This window comes from Schistocerca serialis, chromosome 1 (assembly GCF_023864345.2).
Source record: "Schistocerca serialis cubense isolate TAMUIC-IGC-003099 chromosome 1, iqSchSeri2.2, whole genome shotgun sequence".
Taxonomy (NCBI): domain Eukaryota; kingdom Metazoa; phylum Arthropoda; class Insecta; order Orthoptera; family Acrididae; genus Schistocerca; species Schistocerca serialis.
Genome location: NC_064638.1, coordinates 1194162879 through 1194188466, shown reverse-complemented (window position 1 = coordinate 1194188466; position 25588 = coordinate 1194162879). Strand labels below are relative to the sequence as shown.

The following is a 25588-nucleotide window of genomic DNA, read 5'->3' as shown; positions in this document are numbered from 1 at the left end:
CGTACGGTATTGCTTCTTTCTTATCTTCACTGGCTTTTCCTATATTTCATTGTGTGTCACACAAAAGAGAAAGTTATTAGTTAGTAGGCAATAAAGAGTGCAAATTTTCTGAAGTACTGAGGTTTTTGTAAGGGGGTTGGGATGTCAAATCGGTGGACTAGGAGCAGAAGAGGCACCACAGGGCATTTTAATTTCCACTGTCCTGAATACAGGTTTGATGGCTTCCATTACAAAATATACTTTTGAATTCCACAAATCAAAGTACAGTAACGTGCGGTAGTTTTTGCTGTGTGAAGAGGCGTGGCACTGCACTTTGGCACATGTAAGACCAAATAACGCATCTTACATTTCCTCGAACGTATATGTTTTATATATCAACCTGTTCAGAAAGATGTGTGCTACAAAATGAACATTTTTGAAAAATCTATTTTTTTTTAATTTTCTACGTCCTATCTCAAAAGCTCGAGTGGGACTGTGGTGGCGGTTAGGGGCAGGGGGGCGCCATTATCATGTTTTTGCCCAGGTATGTAAATATCGTAGATCCGGGGCTGGGTGACAGTGAACTACGAGTGTAAATAAAGAAGGACTTGGCCGGAAGAGCCAACAACAACAACAACAACAACAATAGTGCGGGATTAAGCCCCTCTCGCAGATGTGAAATTTGAAACTGAAAGAGGGTATTGGCGAGCGCCATTTAACACTGAGGGTAGTTAGCCGGTATTCCATTATCATATTTCTTTGACAAAGAAACATGATCCAATATTCATCAAATTTCCTTGACAATTATCTTTGACGTCGCACAAAAATGGGGCATTACACTGTCGTCATGTCTTCGTCAAATTTCAGTTTGGCGGACAACAACTTGTTATGAGCTGCAGTTGCTTGTGCCACAATTGCACTGTTTGTGCATCTGGAAGAAAAGCGGCGGGAAAGGGGGGAAACATACTTGGGTGAATCCATGGGTATTACGGCGAGAAGATAGAAGTATTCAGCAAACTTTGTTGCGAGAGTTGCAAGTTAAGGGCGTCAAGTTTTATATAAATTACCGGTATTGATGAATGGATGAGAGTGCACTTCATTATTTGTTCAGTAAAGTGGCTTCTCATTTTACAAAACAGAATACTCACTTGAGAAATGCTATACGTCCAGAACACAGGCTCACAGTAACACTGCGATTTCTTGATGCAGGAGAGAGCTGCTCTAGTTACAATACGGCACTCAAATACCAAAGTGCACATTAACCAAAAGAATTCCAGAAACGTGTGAAGTGATTTATGAACCAATGAACGGAGAATATCTGAAGGTAAATAAATGTTCAGTGCACTATATAGGCAATAAGCACTATTTTTATTTTAGAATAATTTCATTAATAGAATTAGTTACCCCAACCACAAAACTAATAAGAAGTACGAAACAGATGAAGCGCTGTTTAACTTGTGGCATCCACAGACAAAGTAGAATGGAAGGCTAAGAATATTCCACCTGCCCACAAGCACATGATTAATAGCATGCATTGTACCCACTTGCTTAATCCCCAAAAGTCGAAGCAAGGTTATTAAAAAGAGTCGAAGGAACGGATCAGCTGTACCGATACCAGTGCTCTTGGCGGTTACATTTTACATTGCAGTGAACAGAAGAAGAACGGCTTTTATAATCAAATCCACGATCAGGCTCTAGAGTTGATCACATTTCTTTGACGAAAGGCGAGATTTGATGACGTCCCCTATTACAGTGTCAAATTTGTTTGACATATCAACTTTGATAAAGAAATGTGATAGTGTAATACCGTCCAAAGCGACATAGATATAGCCTATTAAATGTCGGGTATGCAGGCCCGCAATAAAATTTCTTCCACTGATATTTCGGCCGCTTATCGTCCGGGCATCTTCAGAGTAAGCTGCGGCCGAAATATCAGTGGCAGAAAATTTGTTTTAGCGGCTACATTTCCGAAATTTAGTAGACTATTCATTACGCCGCGAAAAGTTGAAAATTCACTACACCTAAATGAAACCACAAACATTTTAGAGCATATTGTATTTACAGCATGTAATAGCCATTCCGCATTCCATGTACTTCATATGTTCATTACCCGGTGTTCTAAATATGGCGTTCTACCATTTTACTTAATCATTCCACAGTGTGAATTCCAGAGTTTCAATTCTACATATGGGTAATGTAATTTCTTCGTTTACGGTCAGTATACTTGTATTACTTACTACTTTTCTATTTCTACTCAAATTATTAATCATATACTCACTCTATCAGTCTGCGCATTCTTTTTCGAATTCCAGCAGAATTCTAGGATGGCTACTAGGATAGCAAGTGCCAATCCGCATAGCAAGACGACGAATACGCCTCCTACAAATAGAAAGTGAGAAGAATTAGTTCGTTTATATATATCAGAAAAAAGGAAGGAATGAAGATTAGGGTAAAGTCTCGTCGGCGACGAGGTCAGAGCAGATAGAACACTTGCTCGAACTGGGAAAAGTTGGAGAATGGTTTCTGCCGTGTTCTTTTCGAAGGAACCACCTCGGCATTTACCTTAATGCTTAAGGTATTTGAGGAAACCAATCAGAACGTAAATCTGGATATCCAGATGCGGATCTGACCAGCTGCCTTCCCGAATAGAGGTCCAGGGTCATAACCACCTCGCCACACAGCTCGGTCTTACAATAGAATAAAATTGTAGAGTTTCATATTAAATATAGTTTAAAGGCTTAATCTAAAGAACTTTATACTGAACGTTAACTAGATTTATTTGAATGCATGTTCTTTTCCATTTGCTTGTACTCTTTTCAGTGGCAATGCAAACTCCACCTACGATTCAGTGCCGTATGGGACATGAAGCTGAGATTTTACTCACTGTATACAACAGGAAGCTATTGCGAACGATTGCACGGAAATAACTTATTGAGTTTCCGGGTTGTGGCACTCTGCAGACTGCTTAAGTTTTGTTAAATTTCCATGAGTATCAGACAGCTTGAAAGCACAAGATTTAAGTTTTGGTTGGAGAAATCTTTCAGTTGTGCTAACCGCTTATTCAGCAGAGTCAGTAACGAGCTATGTTTCAAGTTTAATCAATAAACTCTGACTTAAGAATAATTAATAGAAAGTTGCTCAGTTTTCAGTGATACGTACTTGTCACTCGCTTACCTATATTCTCAATCCCTAGCGCGTTGGCTTTGGATTCCTTGCTCTTGTCATCCCTGTTACATACATCTCCGGTATTTTTCCACCATTTGTCGTACAGAATCTGGATTATACCTTTCTCCTGCAACTCCAGGATGGCAAGTGATATTTTGTCTCTCCAAGGTGACCCTGTAACAATAATAATAATAATAGTAACAGTGTCACAATATCTGATTATTTGCAGTAAACATTGTCTTAAATTAGGAAAAATATATGGAAAAGAAAGACAAAATATACTGATTTCGCCTAGAACGTAGATGTTCTTGTGTTGCTACATGCAATAAGACCTTTCAGTTGTACGATGCAACAATCGACTAATCTCTAACTTAAAATTACCATCATTAGAATGCAATAAATATTGCAAGAATGTAGGTGGTTCTTCGATTGCTCTGTTAATTTCAGGAAAGAAACAGCTGTTGTACTCGTTTACCTATACTTACATACACGAGACAAAATTTCAGAAAACGTAGAAGGACCTCATTCACTTTTGCCCTTAATTTTGCTGTCAAACTCTGTGCGACCTAAAAACTCTAGACATCCAGTGAATAACGTAGAATCTTCCAAGCTTTTGGATGTACATAACAACGAAAATTTCAGCTAGGAGAAACACTTCATTGAGTTACTCAAGCGGATAAGTTCAGTCAGATTTGCTCTTTCTGTAGCTGCTCGTTCCATAAATAAACAAATTAATATTTAAAAACACTTTTGCGTATTTCTTCTCATTAATGCCTTACGGCCTGGTTTTCGGGACAGAGACGCTCCTAGCTAGTCTGTCGCTGGTGTACGAGCAATGTCTTGGCGCCTTCAGCTGAGGACGAAGTTGGCTGACTGGCTAATCATCCACAGAGTATTAAATATTATTCGGATATTAATTTTGTTTTAGGATTTACACAAAATAAATGTTTTGTAGATTCCTTCTTTATTGTCAAACACAAAACACTAAAACGTATAAATATGTCATTCAGTTTAAAATTTTCAGTACTAATCAAAGATAAATTAGTCAGTCTGTTTTGCGCAAGTCTTTCACCTTGACTGGTAAGGTTAAGTATGTGCTAAGTGCTGTCCAAAATTCTGAAATACTGTACTTAAATTATTTGAAAAAGATAAAAAAAATTTAGAGATCGTTGGTGCGCTCAGAGTTTGTCAAACGCTGGAATTGGCGTCCGGTTGCGGTGCGAACCTGCCCTGCTTCACCCTCTCCCAGATAGGGCCACCGCTGTTTATGGGAGCAGTCAGAATAATACATGGTTTTTTCCCACAACCATGTTGTAGGCGTCTCTTCAAACAGATGGACATCATAACCGCACTATCACAATAAGAAACTTATGAAAGATTGCAAGTGGAAAAAGAATAGTAAAATGCTCCACAAATGTGTGACAGATCGCAGCAATCTGTTGCAAGATCGCGCGATCTGTCTGTGGATCACACGTGTGTTACAGATCACAAAGACGATCACTGATCGCTCGTAATGCCCACGCAATGGGATGAATAGCCCGTGTGTGGCAACATGGCTATTAAGCATGAGTCTCTAATTTTGCTTCATTTCGCTACAACCCCTTGGATTAAGGATTTGTAACGGAACTGAAATGATGGTGGGCTGACAGTAATTTGGAGCCCGCGCGTCGGAAACGGGCGCGCTGGTGTGAGACTGCCAGGGAGTGCACCCTGATGCCATCTATTGGCGAAACTGGGAATTAGCGCTGCCTGTCAGACAATGCACTAAGCTCTCGGAGTCAAATGTATTCTTTTTCTTGGTAATTATAAGCTATTACTGTATGATTTAATGTTATAAAGCGCTAGTAGTAAATTATTATGACTGGTATGAACTCCAGGGTAATAAATATAAATATTCTTAAATACTAAATGATTTCGGTGAAAAGGTGGTAGGGGAACGCCCCCACTCTTGGTGATACGAGCGTAGCTAGAGGTAGCTGGAGACACAGGGACTGAACAATGGAATGGCCTGGGGAGGGTTGACGTGACCGGACGTGCGTAACTGTGCTCACGCAAAAGTGATTGTGCAACAGCGAAGAGGCGAATATCGTCGCCGTTTGTGGAGTAGAACGCGACGAATGTTTGTCGAAGCCGTCTCTATGCCACTGGTGCTGATTGTAAGAGTTCCTGCGTCCAGATTTTATGGCGGACGCGCAGTATCTTATACGAGTGCTACAGCTCGTAGTTCCAGCCGCCATTAAGGGCATGAGGCGTGAAGAGCTGCGTTAGCCACATGCATCTCACCACCAGCACCGACACGTCTACCCAAGGCAAGACTGCTTGCAATTGTTAAGTCGAACTTTGTATACATGTAAAAGGAGAATACCAGTTTTTTTTTATGCAAGTGCAGAGGACAGAATATAGTAATGAGTAAAATTACGACGCATGTTGTTCATTGTAAAGTGTAGTAACCTGAAACATAGTGTAGTGAAATCAGACTGAGGCCACCATCGCCTCTTTCATTTACAATTCTTTTGGTTGTAGAATACTTTAGAGTATAAGAATGTTGAAAAGAGCAATGGTCACACCAGAATGAGTCGCCTATTTATAGTTACTTAAATTTTTCTGAATAACGTTTCAAGTAAAGTCACTTAACTAATTCTATATCAATTGTCCAAAGAGTAATATCCAAAATCATTAAATAAGTTGAAGGATAGAATTTTGTTAACCTAAGTTGCATAAATTGTCTTGGTGGTAATTACCAAGCCAACTCACAGAAATTGAGAGAGTATTTGCTTTGTAGAATCACCTAGAATGATCAGAAATAGTAATATTCAGAATTAAGAGTAAAATTCAACTCAAGCCGTTTCACTTTGAAACGAGCCAAAAAATTGATTTATTCTTTTGCTCCTTCAGAGCTGGCGACCGTAGATATAAGTATTTTCAGGAGGATTCGACGGTAAGTCTGCTGCTCTCTTCGTGCTGATAGGATTATCCACTGCTGCTAGCAGTGGTGATTGAATACATAAGCCACTACCAAGTTAAGTGGGTCAGGTAGGCAGTGTTACCGTGTGAACTGTAGGGCACTGTAGGCCGTGGATCGAACCCGTTCAATCATCACAGCTCTTTGGGAAATAGTCCGGTTAGGAGTGTACTAATCCAATAGGTAAATACTGGCGAGTAACGGTCAAAAATGTATACGCAAGTGAATTTAGCAAGGCCCATGTAGCACCTAGTTAATGTGGTGTAATGGCGAGGGTAGGAGTGGAGTAAAAGTGAGCTGAGCTTGTGGCAGCTGTGCTGTCTTCAAAGATTAATAACGTGAATTCACTACTACCTCTTACCATTAGGGCTGAGCTATTTACGGTTAAAATACGTAGCAGTAAGCGCAAAGGCGTGACAGCTACAAGTCCGTATTGGCTTTATACATACGGAAGTAGGAAGCGGGTCATTCCGTCAGTGGAGGGGTTAAAACAACTGAGTCAGTTGAGAACATACCCCATTTACTGATGGAAAGATTCGGCGGTTCGGTCGCAGACTTTATGTTAGAACTTATTTGATTTAGTCAGGAAACAATGAAAGAGAACATCAGTAAAAACCCCCTCTCTCACGGATCTTGATCACCCACGTCTTATGGCCTGCTAAAAGTTCATTGAAGACAATACCATTACGATGCATCATGAGCTCCATTAGATAGCCGACTTACAGATTCGCGAACCATCTCTGCCAGTCTCCTTACTCCGCACATTGGTCACCATGTGCATCATAGCAAGAACACGACAGACTTTATTAGCAGATTACGCGTCTGCGTATCGGAGAAGGGGATATAATGGTTAACTACATTGTGGTATCGTTATTCACTCGTGTTCCCATCAAAGTATCTATAGACACGCTTCCTCAGTCCTTTGACGTCACTATTGTGGATTTATTTAAGCACACTTCGATATCATCGTATTTTTTGAATGGTGGAGAATATTTGGACGGACGGCATCCCGGCGGGCGAATCCATTCCATTGGCTCCATTAGACAACCTGTTTATGGGATACTCTGAGGACATCACGATGAACACAGCTCCTGCAAAGCATAGTTACTTTTATCGTCATACCGACGACACGTTCATTGTCTGGCCTCATGCTCGTGAAAAGCTGGAGGAATTTCTAACACTGCAACACAAAGCCTCACATGTTTTAGACACTTGATTCTATGATTTTAAAACAGTTTTTTTTAATTATATGTGCTTATGAGTTTCGTCAGTAATTAGCTTTTACGAAACTGTAATATGATACGAGGAAAAAAGTAAGAAATAATTATGTCAAAGCTTTGCAGTAAACACGCTGGCAGTGTCAAGAAAACTCATTCTGTACAGAGCCCAAAGAGTATCTTTTAATGTAACAACAACATCGTTGGCACGATCGTGCGCAGTAGTAGTAATGTGAAGTGTTGGCGCGCTGATGCCAAATTGTGGTTGTTGTGGGGTTGATTTTGTAACATGTGGCAAGGCAAAATTATGTAAGTGAGCAAGCACGTGTAGGGACACAGTATACGGTTACAAGAAGTTATGGTAATTAAAGAAGATTATTGTGTGGCCCATAGTTATCCAAACTGCCCTCTAACCGAGAACAGCCTGTTGCCAGTAAAGGATATCATAAAAAGTATTACTTCTCATCACAAGCAAATCGTCGGAAAGTAAGGTCAAGCCAGTTAATTTGTAGTTGTGTATAAGGCTTGTTAGTGAATCAGTTAAGTTTTATTAGCGTTGTAGTGTTGTTTAGTCAAATCATAAACTTAGTGACGGAAGCTCAATTAGTCAATTATTATAGTTCTTCATACAGTGTTGCACTACTACTGCATACAATTAGTTAAACCAGAAGCCATTTAAAAGCAGTTGATATACCGATGACAAAAGGATGTTGGCGCCATTGCAGACAAAGGAATTTGATGTTGTATATTACAAATAATTTCATGTGCTGTTGGCCCTGTAATATTGACATTGCCAAATGGTTGTTGCTATAAATTAAACCATTTACGACTTTAATTTGAGAAGTAACTATTCAGAAACAGTAATTAGTTTTTGCCATATTTTTGCAAATTTTCAAACAGGCATGACCGTGAATTACGTAATGCAGTACATTTTCCATAAAGTGTTTAATCGTTGAAAATTATTGCTATCTACAGTGAGTCATTCATTTATTATCATTTTTATATTTCGATCGTTGTTGTACTTCACAACACCCCGTGCGGTACGATCAAGATATAACTGCCTGTATTCTTGCGTTAAACATTGTTCTTCGGAATTGGTGCATTGTTCTTCGGAATTGGTGCATTGCTTCCATTAACTGCGGAGCATTAGGTACACGTATCACAGCGTATAGGTACGTTATAAATACCTGGACCACATCAACATCATTCATGACATCAAATTCACGATGGAAACATAAGACGTATGGTGCCTTGCCGTTTTTTTCATGTCCCGAAAGGCAAATGGGTCTCTCAGTTACAATGTTTACCGGAAATTAACCAACAAGAACCGGTATCTGCACGCAATCGGCTACCACCTCCCATCGCAGAAACGTTCTGTTGGGCCTTGGTGCATCGAATGGAAGCTGTTTCAGAAGCTGAAACCGTCATGAAGGAACTGAACCACTTACGGAAGGTATTCAAAGAAAAAGGCTAATAACTGACAGAATTTACGATCCATCTCTTCGAAGACATGTAAAACAGAAGGCTCGCAAGGAGAATACGAAGAAGTTTGTGTTTTTGCCGTTCTGTGATACAGCAGCAGGAAAGATTAGCAGGCTCCTAAAGAGGCTTAAAATCGATTCGGTCTTCAGACCTCTAGCAAAACTTGCACAACTCACGCCGCCTGTGAAAGACGATGTAGGTCTCAGAACAGAGGGGTGTGTATAAAATAACGTGCCGGCTGTGAGCAATTTTATGTCGGACAGATTTTGTGTGCTACAGAACAGCGCCGCGTGGAACATAACGCGTATTTTCGGCTACGATACATTGAGAAATCAGCGGTAGCAGAACATGCTCTGGAAAAGGGTACCAAATTGCGTTCGAAGAGACATCTGTTATTAAATGGCTTCTAGGATAGCATCATAAAAGAAGCGATAGAGATAAAATTTTCTGACATCATCCTCAACAAACTGGCGGCTGTCAGTTAAGCACATCTTCGGAACTGGCCATCGGAAGGTTGAAGAGGCTACGGCAGGAGTGCAAGGAAGACACTACTATTTATGGCTCTGGAGTTAGTGTCAGTGATCGCTGTTTATTTCTGTATAAGGTCATTATTCCATGTTAATCCTACGTGGTACGAGTCCCACACACTTGAGCAATGTTCTTGGATAGGTCGCTTGGGTGTTGTAAGGAATCTCCTTTTATAAAAAGGTGTATTTTCCATGTATTCTGTCAATAAACCGACTTCCGTCACCTGCTTTACCAATGACTGCCTCTGTCTGATCACTCCATTGCCTATCTCTACATATTCTTACACTAAGATATTTCTATGAGTTGAATGATTCCAAATGTGACTCAGTGAATTGAGGTCATATGTTATTACAGTTTTTCATTTTGTGAAGTCCACAATTTTACATTTATGAGAAGTAGGGATACTGAATATATACAGAGAAGGGCAGCACGAAGGTCAGATGTTTGTTTCACCCGTGAGAAGTTGCTGAGGAAACTGAACTGGCAGACTCTTTAACATGGGCGTAACTATTCCGTCTATTAACAAAGTTTCAAGAACCGGCTTTAAATGATGACTCTCGGAATATACTAGAACCCCCTACGTATCGCTCACATAGGGATTGTGACGACAAGATTCAAACAATAATTCTTCCGGCGCTCAACTCGTGAATGGAACGGGAAAAACCTTAATAACTAGAACATTGGGACATATCCTTTGCCGGGCACTTCGCGGTGGTTTGCAGAGTATGGGTGTAGATGCAGATGTAGATTTACAGTTGCCAGCTTTTGAACGACTTTGAAGTTTTGTCATGGACTGACTAATTATTGGTACGATTTTTTTCAGAGTGCACTTCATTCAGGCAATTGTATGATCTGCAAAACGTCTGAAGCTACTGTTAATATTTTCTACCAGGTCATTAACATACTACGTTAACGCAAGGACCCCAACGCACTTCCCTGTGGCACGACTGAAGTGACTTATTCGTTTGTCAATGATTTTTCATCCAAGACAACATGCTGTTTGCTTTCTAGCAAGAAATGCTCCTCACAGTGACAAATCTTGTTTGGTGTCCCATATCATCGTTAATGTAATTTGTTAATTTGCGTTGGTACGGTACTATCTGAAATGATTTCCGGAAGTAAAGAAGTACTGCGTGTAACTGACTGCTTTTATCTATGTCTTTCAAAGTGTTAAGCGAAAGAAACAAATTCATATGACAGATGTTTCAGTTTTTACTGTGCTAATTTCAGTTTAAGTTTTTGTTTCATCAATAAGTGTCTCAACACTAAATTTGGTGCCACTGCACACCTTTACACATGATCAGAATTTCTTTCGGTTTTGCGAGAATTTTTTACATTGTATCTCTCTATCCACACACTACACTTTGTTTTACACCTTTCTTGCGGTATCCACTGTTTGTTTTGTGATTTCTGATTTTAGACTATGTTCCATGGAGAGTGTCACTCATCGCAAACCTATCCAGTGTTTGATTAACTATTCTTCTAAACTTGAACGACAGTTAGTGTACACGTTCCAGTCCATTGATGATATTTCAGATTGTTTTTGAGATGACACTACTGTCTCTTTATCTGTTTTGGTGACGTTGTAAATCTTTGAACTGGTTTCAGTGACCAATTGTGCATCGGTAACCACTGTCGCTACAACCACTTTACTATCACTGGTACCAATTTCAACGTGGATATCCTCAAAGAGGCAAGTTCTGTTTGTTGCTGTTGTATTTATTCCCATTTTGAGTGGACTTCTGCACTATCTGTTTTAAGAAGTTTTCACAGCATGAATTTAGGATTGTTTCGCAACTGCCTTGTCGTGCCTTCCACTTACTAAACTGTAATTATCACGCTCGATTATTGGATGATTAAACTCTTCCAACGATGGCTATTACTGGGAATATCTACATCTACATCTACGTGATTACTCTGCTATTCACAATAAAGTGCTGGCAGAGGGTTCAATGAACCACCTTCAAGCTGGCTGTCTACCGTTCCGCCGGCCGCGGTGGCCGAGCGGTTCTAGGCGCTTCAGTCCGGAATCGCGCGACTGCTACGGTCGCAGGTTCGAATCCTGCCTCGGGCGTGGATGTGTGTGATGTCCTCAGGTTAGTTAGGTTTAAGTAGTTCTAAGTTCTAGGGGACTGATGACCTCCGACGTTGAGTCCCATAGTGCTGAGAGCCATTTGAACGGTAGACGTTCCACTCTCGAAAACAAGCGGGAAAAACGAGCACTTAAATTTTCTGTGCGAGCCACGATTTCTCTTATTTTATCGTGATGATCATTTCTCCCTATGTAGGTGGGTGCCAACAGAATGTTTTCGCAATCGGAGGAGAAAACTGGTGATTGAAATTTCATAAGAAGGCTCCGTCGCAACGAAAAACGCTTTTGTTTTAATGATTGCCACTCCAAATCACGTATCATGTCTTTGACACTATCTCCCCTATTTCACGATAATACAAGACGAGCTGCCCTTCTTTGTACTTTTTCGATGTCATCCGTCAGTCCCATCTAATGCGGATCTCACACCGCACAGCAACACTCCAGAATAGGGCGCACAAGCGTGGTGTAAACAGTCTCTTTAGTAGACCTGGTGTACCTTCTAAGTGTTCTGCCAATAAATCGCAGTCTTTGGTTTGCTCTACCCACAATATTCTATGTGAGCTTTCCAATTTAGGTTATTTGTAATTGTAATCCCTAAGTATTTAGTTGAATTTACAGCGTTCAGATATTTGTGACTTATGTGTAATCGAAATTAGCTGATTTCTTTTAGTACTCATGTGAATAAGTTCACACTTTTCCTTATTCAGGGTCAATTGCCACTTTTCGCACCATACAGATATCTTACCTAAATCATGTTGCAAGTCGTTTTGATCATCTGATGACTTTACAAGACGGTAAATGACAGCATCATCTGCAAACAATCTAAGACGGCTACTCAGATTGTATCCTATGTCGTTAGTATAGATCAGGAACAATAGAGGGCCTATAACACTTCCTTGGGGAACGCCGGATATTACTTCTGTTTTACTCGATGACTTTCCGTCCATTACTACGAAATGTGACCTTTCTGACAGGAAATCACGAATCCAGTCGCACAACTGAGGCGATATTCGGTAGGCACGCAGTTTGGTTAGAAGACGCTTGTGAGGAACAGTGTCGAAAGCCTTCTGGAAATCTAAAGATATGGAATCAATTTGACATTCCCTGTCGATAGCACTTATTACTTCATGAGTATAAAGAGCTAGTTGTGTTTCACAAGAACGATATCTTCTGAAGCCGTGCTATGTGTCAATAAATCGTTTTCTTCGAGGTACTTCATAATGTTCGAATACAGTATATGTTCCAAAGCCCTACTGCAAATCGACTTTAGTGATACAGGCCTGTAATTAAGCGGATTACTCCTACTTACCTTTTTGGGTATTGATGTGACTTGATCAATTTTCCAGTCTTTAGGTACGGATCTTTGTGTGAGCGAGTGGTTATATATAATTGCTAAATATGGAGCTATTTTATCAGCGTACTCTGAGAGGAACCTGACTGGTATATAGTCTGGACCGGAGGCCTTGCCTTTATTAAGTGATTAAGCTGCTTCGTTACTCCGAGGATATCTACTTCTTTGTTTCTCATCTTGGCAGTTGTTCTTGATTGGAATTCAGGAATATTTACTTTGTCTCCTTTGGTGAAGGAGTTTCGGAAAACCTTGTTTAATAACTCTGCTTTAGTGGCTCTGTCATCAGTGACTTCACCGTTGTTGTCGGGCAGTGAAGGTATTGATCGCGTCTTGTCACTGGTGTACTTTATGTATGGCCAGAATCTCTTTGGGTTTTCTGCCAGATTTCGAGACAGAATTTTGTTGTGGAAATTATTAAAAGCATCTCGCATTGAAGTACGCGCCATATTTCGAACTTATGTAAAATTTTGCTAATCTTGGGGATTTTGTGTTCTTTTAAATTTGGAATGCATTTTCCGTTGCTTCTGCAACAACAATCTGACCCGTTTTGTGTACCATGGGGGATCAGTACCGTCACTTATTAATTTATGTGCTATATATCTCTCAATTGCTGTCGAAACTATCTCTTTGAAAACATTCCACAACTTTTCTACACTTACATGATCAGATCATAAGGCGTGAAGACTGCCTCTTAAAAAGGCGTTAAGAGCATTTTTATCAGAATTTTTAAATATATATAATTTGCATTTCCTTTTGATGGTTGTAGATGTTACGGTATACAGCCTAGCAGCAACTGCCTTGTGGTCGCTAATGCCTGTATTCGTCACAATACTCACTATTTGTCCAGGATGATTTGTTGCTAAAAGGTCAAGTATGCTTTCGCAACCATTTACGCTTAGAGTGGGCTCATGAACTAATTGTTCAAAATAATTTTCTGAGAAAGCATTCAGTACAATTTCGGATGACGTTTTACGCCTGCCGCCGGCTTTAAACGTATAATTTTTCCAGCATATCAAGGGTAGATTGAAGTCACCACCGACTATAATTGTATGAGCAGGGAACTTATGTGAAATGAGACTCAAGTTCTCTTTGAACTGTTCAGCAACTATATCTTCTGAGTCGGGGGTCGGTAAAACGATCCAATTAATAGTTTAGTCCGATTGTCAGGTATAATCTCTACCCATACTATTTCACACGAAATATCTACTTCAATTTCTCTATGAGGCAAACTACCTCTGACAGCAATAAATACTCCACCACCAACTGTATTTAATTTATAGTATATAAGTACCAGCGGACTAAGGTTTTGTGTAAAGTTTTCTGTTAAATCTGAGGATGACTCTGCTGGTCGACAGAGAATCTAATCATAATTATTTAATTTAATGCTCTGTTACACTACAAGGATTATAATTTCCCTTTAAGAAGTGTAATTATTAACGTCGAAGAACAAGATTTTCTATTATAACACAGGAAAAACCTGCTATGAACTTTACTAATTCTCTGAAGCTACTTGGAACTTTAAGTTGTTTCTTCCGAAGTTATGGCCGATAATAAACTGACGTAATAAAGTCGAAAAAAGGGAAATTTAGGACGGTTGTAGAGACTATATACTACTATTGCAAGGGGTAGTTAAATTTAACACGGTATGACGGTTAAGTACACGTAGAACATCCTATTACGCTATAATAATCAACTTCGTAAGAGCTAGGATTGTGTTGCTGCCGCAGAACAAACTAGTCAACGAGCTGCAAAAAAAGATGAAAATGTTGCAATAATTTCGTGACTGCTTGACTTCGATTTTCCAAACTTCACGTTGCAGCTGAAAGTTATGGAGTGCGCTACTGTACTTGGAACCGTCAAAGAATACAAAGTGTGTCATGCACGACACACGTAACCTTCCGAGACCAGGGCAGGGCCGACCACGTGTGGCATCAGAAAGAGAGTGCCTTTATTTTACGGTAAGGGCACGTTGGTACCGCCTTAGCATTGCACGGCAACTGGCATCTGACATCGCAGCACCCATTGGACGTGTTGTATCGAGACAAACGATGTACAGAAGGCTTCAGCAGAATGGCCTTTATTGTAGGAGACCTGAGGTATGTGTACCTCTGACGTGCCTTCACAGAAGGGAACGTCTAGAGTGGAGTAGTCAACATACCACCTGGATGGTCGAACAGTGAGCTAATGTTCTTTTCACAGACTAATCCCGGTTTGGTCTGGTGAGTGATTCCTGATGGATTCGCATCTGGAGGGAAAGTGGAACACGATTTCGGGACCCATACATTGTGGCAAGAGACCTGTACTGAGGAGAATACCTAACAGTGGGGGCAGGGATTATGTTGACCACTCGAATACCTCTTCACGAAATGGTACAGGTAAATTGGCAAGGTTTAACTGCTGTCAGGTATCGTGACGAGATCCTGGGACGACAAATGCAGATGTTGTGAGGTGGTGTGGGTACAGACTTCTTCTTGATGGACGAGAATGCTCAAACTCATAGAGCACAGGTGGTTGGTGTTTCTTGGAAACGCAAGATGTTGCACGCATGGTGTGGCCTGCCGCTCTCCCGATTTGAATCCCATAGAGCACGTCCAGGATGCATTAGGGAGACAGGTTGCGTCACGTCAGCGTCCACCAACCACTCAAGACTTGCGCGCAGCTCTGCAGAAAGAATGTGCATTATTGCCTCAACGTGAGACTGATGACATCATTCACAGCATGCCCTGTCGTTCTCAGGCCTGTATTGCTGCCAGAGGTGATCACATTAACCAGTTGTCGGAATGTGTGTGTCAATCAGTTATGTTGGGAATAACGCAGAACTTTTTTGTCTATCGTTATGTTGCAGTTGTTTACGTTCTGTATTCTTTGTATCGTTTCTACTTTTCTGTTACCTGTTTATACTGTTTTGTGGCAAAATTAACGCAGTCTGGCAAAATTTCCGTTTGTTAGTTTAATTTTGGTCACTGGTCTAGATAATTTCAATGGAAATCTTTCAGATGATCTCTACATCAATGGAATAGGGAATAAAGTGAATACCTACCTAAGTAAATCATTGGTCATTCAAAAGATGATAGTCATGTAAATTATAGCTCACAGGACCTTACAATATTTTTCATTCACTGAGGACAAAAATGTAGTCACCGACGTGCCTTTAAACCCTTATCTTCCTTCCTTGTGAAGTGACACATCTTGTACTGTGAGATATCAGCTTACTAAACCCATTTACAGTACTAAGAAACTACGTCCAATGTGTTATTGCCTGACCTTTTTTCCGGTGACAAATTATGTCCTCGTGCTGCGACGAGTTCCATTAAAGTGGTTAGAGCCAGTGGCAGTGGACGAGCAATTTACAACAGAAGTTTTCTCTGGCGGAAAGCAAAAATGGCTGAGTTCTTGCAAAACGGCATGAGAAAATGTTTTCAACGGTGTTAGAAACGTGTGGACTCAGAAGGGCATTACTGTGAAGGCGACCACCACTAATTGAATGTACTTATTAATTACACGAATCTGCAACAACAGTGCTCTTTGCCTTTAACTTTGTTTTTGACCAGATACATTTTACGGCGAAGCACAAGAAACAGTTTGTCCTCTACGATTGAGTTGATCGATTATGACGAAGCTTGTCATGGTATAAGGACATAGTTTGTAAAGTTACACTTAGAGCTTCTGCAGTTGAAGGATAAAATTTTTATAATGAACTTTTGTAACTTAATTCTGAAATTAATTTAATTTTCATTTAATACATTGTATCTCTTTTATTTCGTAAAGCAGTTTTGATGAAAATATGTTGCAAAGACTGTAAATAGTGTTTTGTAAAATTGATCGGCTGTTTCATGTGTAGGGATGATCAACAGTAAAAGATTGTCGAATTATACAAAGAAGTCTTTCCCGATCGGTTGTCTTAGCTGCTGCTGAATCTTCCGGGTTCTATGGTCGCGGTCCTAGAAATATTTTAATTTCATCACTTTTTGCAAGATCTAAGTTTTGATGTGATGATGGCAATAGCGGAAACTGCGTAATACATAAAGTAATATACTAAGCGATCTAGACAGTTTTATTCGAAAAAAAGCAAGCAAATTAGCGAAACTTCTCGTGTCATGCCAAATTATTGTCAGGTATAAAAGTGACTGAACAGAAAACGTACGTTATATAAATATCTAATTTCATATTTATTGCTAATATTTGCGTAGCTGCAACAAACCTTTAGGTGTGGCAATTCCGTAACCTTTCGAGTCAAGGAGGCCTCCGATCTGCGTGAGATTGCAGTCACGTTGAACGGCGTAATCCAACATGGTGGACTCCATGAGGAAAGCGTAGTTGCCTTCCAGTACGCGTTTCACTCCCTCTTCATACGTGGACACCAGTACTGACGGCCGCTTGCTTTCCATGAACCGCCACATTTTCTGATAAATACCGATTTTAGAGTCCTAGAAAAAAACAATAATATGACATCAATGTTTTGCCTTGAATGATTGCTTCGGAAGTCAAACATTGCTGTGAGTATTGAGAGAAGTGTCACAGTAATTGAAGCTGTAATTTTAAAAATTAATAGCTTTCCATCGGGTAAAATTATATACTGAAAAAGCTTTTAAAGCTGTGATATCTGTTGCTTTGATTTGAAAATCTGTGTGATGACACTTGCGTAGCGACTATTTACATATGCTCTGACAGTTTGATCTGCAGAGCAAACAAATGGATTTTCGCCCGATCTGCGTATTTGCAGACGCGCAGAATTATGAAAGAGCTGTATAAATATAAGCGGAGATGAAATTTGTGTATGAAATGCAGTGTCTATGAACCTAATGTTTGTCCAATAACAAAGACAAATAGCAAAATTACGTCTGTAGGACTGTGAATGCAAGGAGTACTTTAATTATTTCCAGCGCATACATCTAACAATACTTGAATTATCGTACATTTCAATGTTAACTCTTGTACAGTCTACTACTGAAACGGATTATTTGCAGTGGAAAACTGAAAACTAAAAATGATGCTCTGAAGAATGGTTTATCTGTTTTCAATACTAACATTACACAGTAATTGTACTAGTATCGCTCCAAGCAAATATTGTTTGTATCTATTCCTCCCTCAGCTTTATTATAAAGGGAAGCAGTGTTCAACTGATGCGTGTCAGATGGAATTCAAGTGTATGTGATCAACACTTTTCTTTTTAAACATAAATTAATGATATACCTTTTTTAAATGGAATCTTGTCGCCTCTAACGGTAAAATTATTTATTTGTAAAACCCCGTTTTGCAGTTTCGAATATATGACCATTATCAAGTGGAATACCACAAAGTTGTGTTTTGGCACATGTCAAAACCTTAAAAAAATATTTGGCATGTACATATGTCGTCGTCCTTTATACTATGGTTTAATGTGATTTGTGTAAAAGATGACAAAGGCGTTAAATGCCGTTCATACGAATGTGACGACGACACATACATTTGTCAGATTTTTCTAAGATTTTGACATATGCTGAAGTATATTTTTGCAGTATTTCACTTGATAACGGCCACACGGCCGAAATTTCAACAGCGGGTTTTATAAATAAATGTTTTTATTCATAGTTATATGACTATGAACTCCAGCTGCGAGAAGTTAATGATATACCGATTAATCTAATAGAATTAATTAAAGCTTAACAATAACTATTGCTCGAAATGAATATTCAATAAAATGGAACGGTTCTAGGCATACGAGAATGGTGCAGTACATTCCCTGTAGTGTTCAATTTCAATGTAGATGATGTGTTACGGCAATAGGTTCAAGTATGGAGTAATTACGCACGTAATCTACATTATAACATTGTATAAAGACTGTTTATTTGCTTATGGTCAGGTAATAGCTGCTGATGATTTGCAGTTCTTACAAAGAGTGGCCCAAGAATTACACTTAATAGCTAAGTGCGTAATCTTAGTAACTCGATTAGCAACATTAAAATCATGGCGTTAAAAAGATAGAGTCTGACAGTAAACCAACAAAATGTCAATTCATTTAATTTCTCTATCTTTAGAGAAGAATTAATGTAAGAGATAAAACAGGAATATTTAATTATATCAACGAAAACTTAATAAAAGAATAAACCATAAACATTCCTACTTTGCTGCATGGTAAAGAAGTATAGACCCTAATAAAAGGATTTTGGGGACGACATTAACCGTCTTGAGAGCGAAAAGCTTCTGTCCACAGATCAGCACTGATTTAGAAAAACATCTCACGTGCGAAACTCAGTTTACGATTTTCTCTCACGATATTTTGCGAAGCCTAGATAAAATGTAACAGGTATATTCCATATTCCTAGATTTCCGGAAAGCGTTTGATACAGTGCGACTATATAGACTGTTAACGAATGTCCGATCTTACGGAATTGGCTCTGAGATATGTGAATAGATCGAAGATCTTCTAAGTAATAGAACCCAGTATGTTGTCCTGGACGGCGAGTGTTCATCGGAGACAAGGGTATCGTCCGGAGCTCCCCAGGGAAGTGTGATAGGATCGCTCGTTTTCTCTATAGACATGAACTATCTGCGACTGTTTGCTGACGACGCTGTAGTGTACAGTAAAGGGTCGTTATTGACTGTAGGAGGGTAAAGGATGACTTGGAGAAATTCTGTTTGGTGTGCTGCTTGACATGGTCAAGTCGATTAAATATATATGTGTAACTCGGGAAAAAGATATGAAATGACAGAAAACCTAAGTTTGGTTGTAGGGACTTCTGTTTATTGGAGAAAACCAGCCCTCGTACGGAAGGAAATATATAGTTTTCTCTCATTCTATTAGCGAATGGAACGGGAATGGAAGGACTAACAGTAATACAGGATAGCACCTACGATGCGCTTATGGAGGCCTCCGGAGTTTGTATGTAAATTTAGAACGAGGCTTTTAAGAGGGACCGCAGGTTTCTACAAGAAGAGGCAGGAAAAGTAATAGTTTACTGGAAGATAACTTTCAAGCTCCTCGTTCGAGTAGTTCTTGAGGGTCTTTCGTCAGTCTGGGTCTCCTACCAAGTTTGGATAAAGGAAGAGAGAGTAAAGATTAAAATAAGAGCTACACGACTCATCACAGGTTTGTTTAGTTAATGTGTGAGTGTCAAAGATGTGCTCAACAGACTATGATGTGAAATGTTGGAAGAAAGACGATGCGTATCAGGGAGAACTTTACGCACTGCATTCCGAGATCCCATTTTCTAATACCTGTCATGAAACACCCTGATTGCTTCAATATACATCTCGCGTAATGACCGTGACTTTGAAATTAGAGAAATTCTGGCCCCATACGCTTTTGATGCTAGTACATGCATTAAGACATCAAGGAGTAACACCCATGGTACTACAGAGACCTGCACAGCATCGAACCTGAAGGGGAAGACAAAGGCTGGAATGTATTCAACAAATAACTGAGATGCAAGTGATACTCTGACATGAGATGGAGAGGTGGCCACAAGAGAGAAAGTCTTTGCGGGCCGTATCGAAACAATCAGAAGCTGTCGAAAAGGGCGAAAGATCCTCTTTATTCCCGCGTACCATCTGTTAATGGAGAAAGAAAAGACCTGAGAGGGGGAGGGAAAGGGGAAGAAATGGGTCTGGAACACTGTGTTCAATCCGCCACATATCGTATAGAGGCTAGAAGAGAACACATAGAGATGCACAAATAAGGGTGGAGCTACAAATATAACCTGTCAGTCGGCCGCTGTGGCCGAGCGGTTCTAGATGCTTCAGTCCGGAACCGCGCTGCTGCTACGGTAGCAGGTTCGAATCCTGCCTAGGGCATGGATATGTATAATGATCTTAAGTTAGTCAGGTTTAAGTAGTTCTAAGTCTAGGGGACTGATAACCTAAGATATAGTGCTTAGAGCCATTCGAACCATAACCTGTCAGCGAATGCATCAAGGATTAACGAACTGAATGGATAAACTACATGTATAAGACGAGCAATACTCGTATATGCACCGACGACCCAAAACCTTATGACCACTGCCCAACATGAAAAGTGAATGTTGCCTGGTGGCACTCTAGGCCAGTGACGTGGTACGGAAAGTGTAAGGCAGAGCAGAGGCGTAGGGAATGATTCCAGCAGCAACAGCGGCCGCAAATGGAGAAATTCGCTGACATAAGCGACCTTGACAAAAAGTAGGTTATTGTGGCCCTGCGCCTGGATACTAGCATCTCGGAAACGGCGAAGCTGTTCGCCTGTTAGCGCACTGTTGTCGTGAGCATATGTTAAAAGTGATTGAGGGACGGCGAAACCACGAGTAGGCTACAAGGTGTTGGGAGCGCACGCTTCATCACAGAACGTGGAGGATGGAGGCTTCTCCGCTCTTTAAAGAAGGATATGTGGCGATTTGCTGCAGATCTGATGACAGCGTACAAATGTTTCGGAATACATCGTTCAGTACACATTGTGGAACACGGGGCTACACAGCAGACGAGGCCAACCTGTTTCCCTAATAACCCAACGACATCGTCAATTATATTTGCAGTGGCAGATGATCATCAAGATTCGACAGTGGATCAATAGAAACATGTCACCTGCTCGGATGAATCACGTTTCCTGTTAGGCTACTTCGGGTACTTCGTCATCCCGGTGAATGACTTCTCGAAACACGCACCACACCACGGATGCAGGCCAATAGCGGCCTATTACACTGTGGGGGGGGGGGGGGGGGCATTCACCATGACAGCCATAGAGTATGTCAGCATTGTTGCAGGCCACCTGCATCCGTTCATGCTTGAATCCTAACTGCAATGGCATCTTCCAGCACGATAACTGCCAATGTCATATGGCAATAATCATGTTATACTGGTTTAAGAAGCATTATAGCGGACTCACGTTGGCTATCAAATTCTCCTGATCTGAATCCGATGGAACATACCTGGTGTCAGCTACGCGCACATCATCATCAGCCCAAAAATTTCGAGAATTGCATGATCTGTGTGTAGACGTCTGGTGCTTTAGTTTCTCCCAGCGTATAACATATATACAATATACAAAATATACACAACAACATGGGAATTTAGCCAGGTGACATCTTCGACAACAATTGGCATTTCGACAGGTGCATACCCAGCAACTGTGCCTTGAAGCCGCGTGGAGTGGCCGCGCGATTTGAGGCGCCATGTCACGGATTGCGCGGCCCCTCCCGCCGGAGGTTCGTGTCCTCCCTCGGGCATGGGTGTGTGTGTTGTTCTTAGCATAAGTTAGTTTAAGCTGTATGTAAGTCTAGGGACCGATGACCTCAGCAGTTTGGTCCCTTACGAATTCACATACATTTGAAGATTTTTTGTCTTGAAAATAGCAGTTATTGGCGCATGTACCGTGAACGGGATTCTGGCCTGACTGCGGGTACAGAGCAACCTTTCGTTCGTCGAGGCACTAGGAATGGGACGATGACGAGTCCATATCCCCGATCGCTTTTAACCTCCACCCTTCACGAAAAACCTCCGGGACGCATTTGATAACAGACTGAACTGAACTGGGGGCCGTCCTGGAGGGACTGGAACGAGGAAAAAACCCAACTCCTCTTTATGGCCGGAGTCTAGGGCTCTATCCGATTTTTAATTGTTTACAATTTGAATGAAAGTCCTATAGAACGTGACGTTACAAAAATGTTATTCAAAGGATAAACAGAAACAACATTTGAATAATACTTGTGAAACTTCAGCTGAAAGAATCATTCTTCTAGAAATGGTGCAGTTGGATGTGTCTCGTCCGTTGCCATCGGTGTTTTCTATCTCCAACATTGCCATCTAAATTTTTTTACAACAAACTCATTGTGCTTTGTCAATGTCTCTATGAAACCAACTTTCCATCAATCAACCAATTTCTTTTCGTTCTCATTGTTTACAATTCAGGACTTTCAGTCTACAACGTCTTTCTGTGCGGAACATCAAACTGCCTGCCACTCACCAACAGGGGGCGGGGGGTTTAAGGGAGGTTAACGAAAACGCTGTATAAATAATTTGCAAAGAGCGGAAGGTATCCTGGTGAGCGTTCTTGGATGTTGCAAGCGTTTTGCACGTACCACCAGTAATCAAGTTCCACTTTCTCCGTTTTGCCGAAGACTTAGTCGATGGTTATTCCCTTGAACCATGTAATGACAGTATTTTGCGGGAGGAAAGTAATAGTCATCCAAACACAGGATGTCTGAGGTTCAATCATGTCATGTGTGATGTGGAGGTAACAAGCTAAGATCCGCTGTTTCAGTTGCCAAACGCCAGACGACAACACACAAGTGCCTGGAGGCGGCAGTCAACACAAAAGGGGTAGTCCGTTAATCCAATATGGAGCTGGTCTCTCGTCGCATATTTTTTGTTAGTAACTTGATACCATGTCGCGCAGGTATTGGTGAGCAGAAATTGGCGGTGTACCGTTTTCCACACTTGTGCTCAATGGACAGTTGGATACTTGGTATCTACCATGTTATGCGGAACCGCCCTAGGGAGGGTGGAGTTAAAATCTTTTGCCATCTGCGGTCGTGTTGTGGGGAGATCTGAGAACACATAACTGTTTTCAAGAATGAATGTTAATACTTGGGAGAACTGTGTCACAATGCATGCCGCTGACATTGGGAGGATACGAGAGACCAGTGTCAGAACCTCCAATAGATGACCTGTAAGGGAGGCATGTTGAGTGGTCCATCATTTCCACATATTTGTTGCATAGAGGCCAGCTATCCATGCCCAGATGTGAGCCAGCTCCAGCTCCCCATCATGCAGGGAGAGTGTGAGTGTATTGTGATGTACTTTGATTGTATGTCCTGTGAACAGGTAATAAGTGAAGGCGGCCTGAAGTCTGTGAGCTATCACTGTCAGCAGGGGAAGGACCTGTGTCATGTGACTGAGCTTTGATGCCACTTAGAGGTTCAGATATTCCACATACTGCAGCTGATTCAAGTCCTGGAGCAGGTTCTGTTGCACCATTGTGTGACGATCCGTAGTTTGCTGGTGCTATTCCACACACATCCTTCCTAAACGTGACTCCCAAATATCTCAGATCTGGTGGGAGGGAGGTGTCAGCACCCAGCCCGAGATCGCCCCCAGTGTCCAACGCTGGCGACTTATTGATGTTCAGAAGACTACCCATGGCCTGTCTGTATTGGTCGATCCAGTTTAATAAGCTGCAGACTTCATCAGCAGAATGCACCAACAGTAGCAGGTTGTCAGTGTATGCCCTGTAGTGGAGGATGTTGTCCTGTGGGATGATGCCAGATAGCCTGCAGTTGAGACCCCAAGGAGTGGCTCTAGCACAATTGCATAAAGGTAGATAGAAAGGGAGCTACCTTGTCGTAGAGACCTCTAAATGGGTATTGGGCCCACTGTCCATCCATTGATGTGGACCTGAGAGCTTGCTGTGGCCAGAAAGCACCGTAGGGTGTCGATGAGGCTCAGGGAAAATTCCATATGGTCAGTCAACTGTAGGAGGAACGTACGGTGCACTCTACCGAAGACTGGATCCAAATCGATGGAGATAATTGCCACTATCAGGCGGCACGCTGAGACGATTGGCATTAAGTCCCTGCAGATGCTGGTGGCCATTTGTATGTTGGCATCGTCCCTCTGTGAAATCTTTGTGGGGCGACGATCATTGCCAATGTCGTCTTAATGTGGCCTGTCAAAAGCCTGGGGAGGATCTTGTAGTAGACGTTAAACACTGTAAATGCCCAATAGTCGTTGACCGATCGCCCTCCCCCTGGCTTGTGTAACGGTACAAGAAGTCCTTCGACGAAGGCAGAGGGTACAGTGCAGTCCTTGGACATGAATTCGTCGAAATTCTAACCCAATGGGGTATCATGAAATCGTGGAAGGTCTGGTAAGACTCCATTGGTAATCCATCGAATCCTAGAGACTTATTGACCACACCCATGTCCAATGCGTTCCCCACCTCTTGAGGCGATACTTTCTCCATTAATGGCATCACTGTTGCAGTACCAATAGCGTGTGTCACTTGCTGTAACACTTCCACAGTGGCCTCATCACCTACAGTTCTTTTCTGGTAAAGATGACGAAAAAGATCTTCCATCGCTTTCACTATGGTTGCTTGGGTTGTGCAGGATCGACTGTCTCGCGTTCTAAGGCGTGTGATTAGCCATCACTGATGTCAGTGCATGTCTGCCACAATGTGGTGCATACCTTTGTGGCCGTTTGGTCATGTTGTTGCAAATGGACTATGGCGCCTCCTGATTGGCACTTTGTCAGTGACAGTATGTGAACCTTGATTCGGCGTCATTCTCTTTGTCTCTCAGCATGGGGGTAGAGTATCGAGATCCCTGAGCGCTGCATAGTAAACATCCAGGATCTGCCAGTGCCATACGGCTGGGTCCTTGCCATACAGCACAAGTGTTTTGTGGACTGCCGCTTTACCGCAGAGAAGCCACCATTCCAAAGTCGTGGGGTATCAGAAGTGACATTGTTCAGAACTGGGCCACATTACGTCGACTTGTCGAAGGCAGTCCAGATCCTGGCGGTGAGTTACATTCCTCTTCCAAAACCTGAGATGCATCATGCAGATATAGTAGCTATAACTGGAGGACAGAGGCCATCATTCGGCAGCCACCACTCCCCATGCGAGAACTTGCGACACATATATGTTATCTAGTCGGCTTGTCGAACGACTGGTAAGTTGAATGTGACCAGAATGGTCCCCGTGTACCTTTTCCTACATGTTGCATAAGTGGAGATCATGAATCAACATACCCAGTCCCTGAAAAGGCTTGTAGCGCGACGTTTGGTCCTTGGGACCAAATGTGGTCATACCGTTTGGTAATATCTGATGGTGCATAAATGATTAATGAATCGGGTGTCGAGTGCCA

The 25588-nt window shown here is 41.4% G+C and overlaps 1 protein-coding gene across 1 annotated transcript in view; it reads right to left on the bottom strand.

The window, feature by feature from the left end:
• LOC126456514 (glutamate receptor ionotropic, kainate 2) overlaps window positions 1-25588 on the bottom strand; it is a 1353954-nt gene that overhangs the window by 10908 nt on the left and 1317458 nt on the right. The window contains exons 13-15 of the mRNA XM_050092267.1: window positions 16978-17203; window positions 3154-3318; window positions 2258-2358 (exon numbers count right to left, since the gene is read on the bottom strand). Of these exons, the coding sequence (XP_049948224.1) occupies window positions 2258-2358; window positions 3154-3318; window positions 16978-17203 (492 nt within the window). The remainder of the gene's footprint in view (window positions 1-2257; window positions 2359-3153; window positions 3319-16977; window positions 17204-25588) is intronic.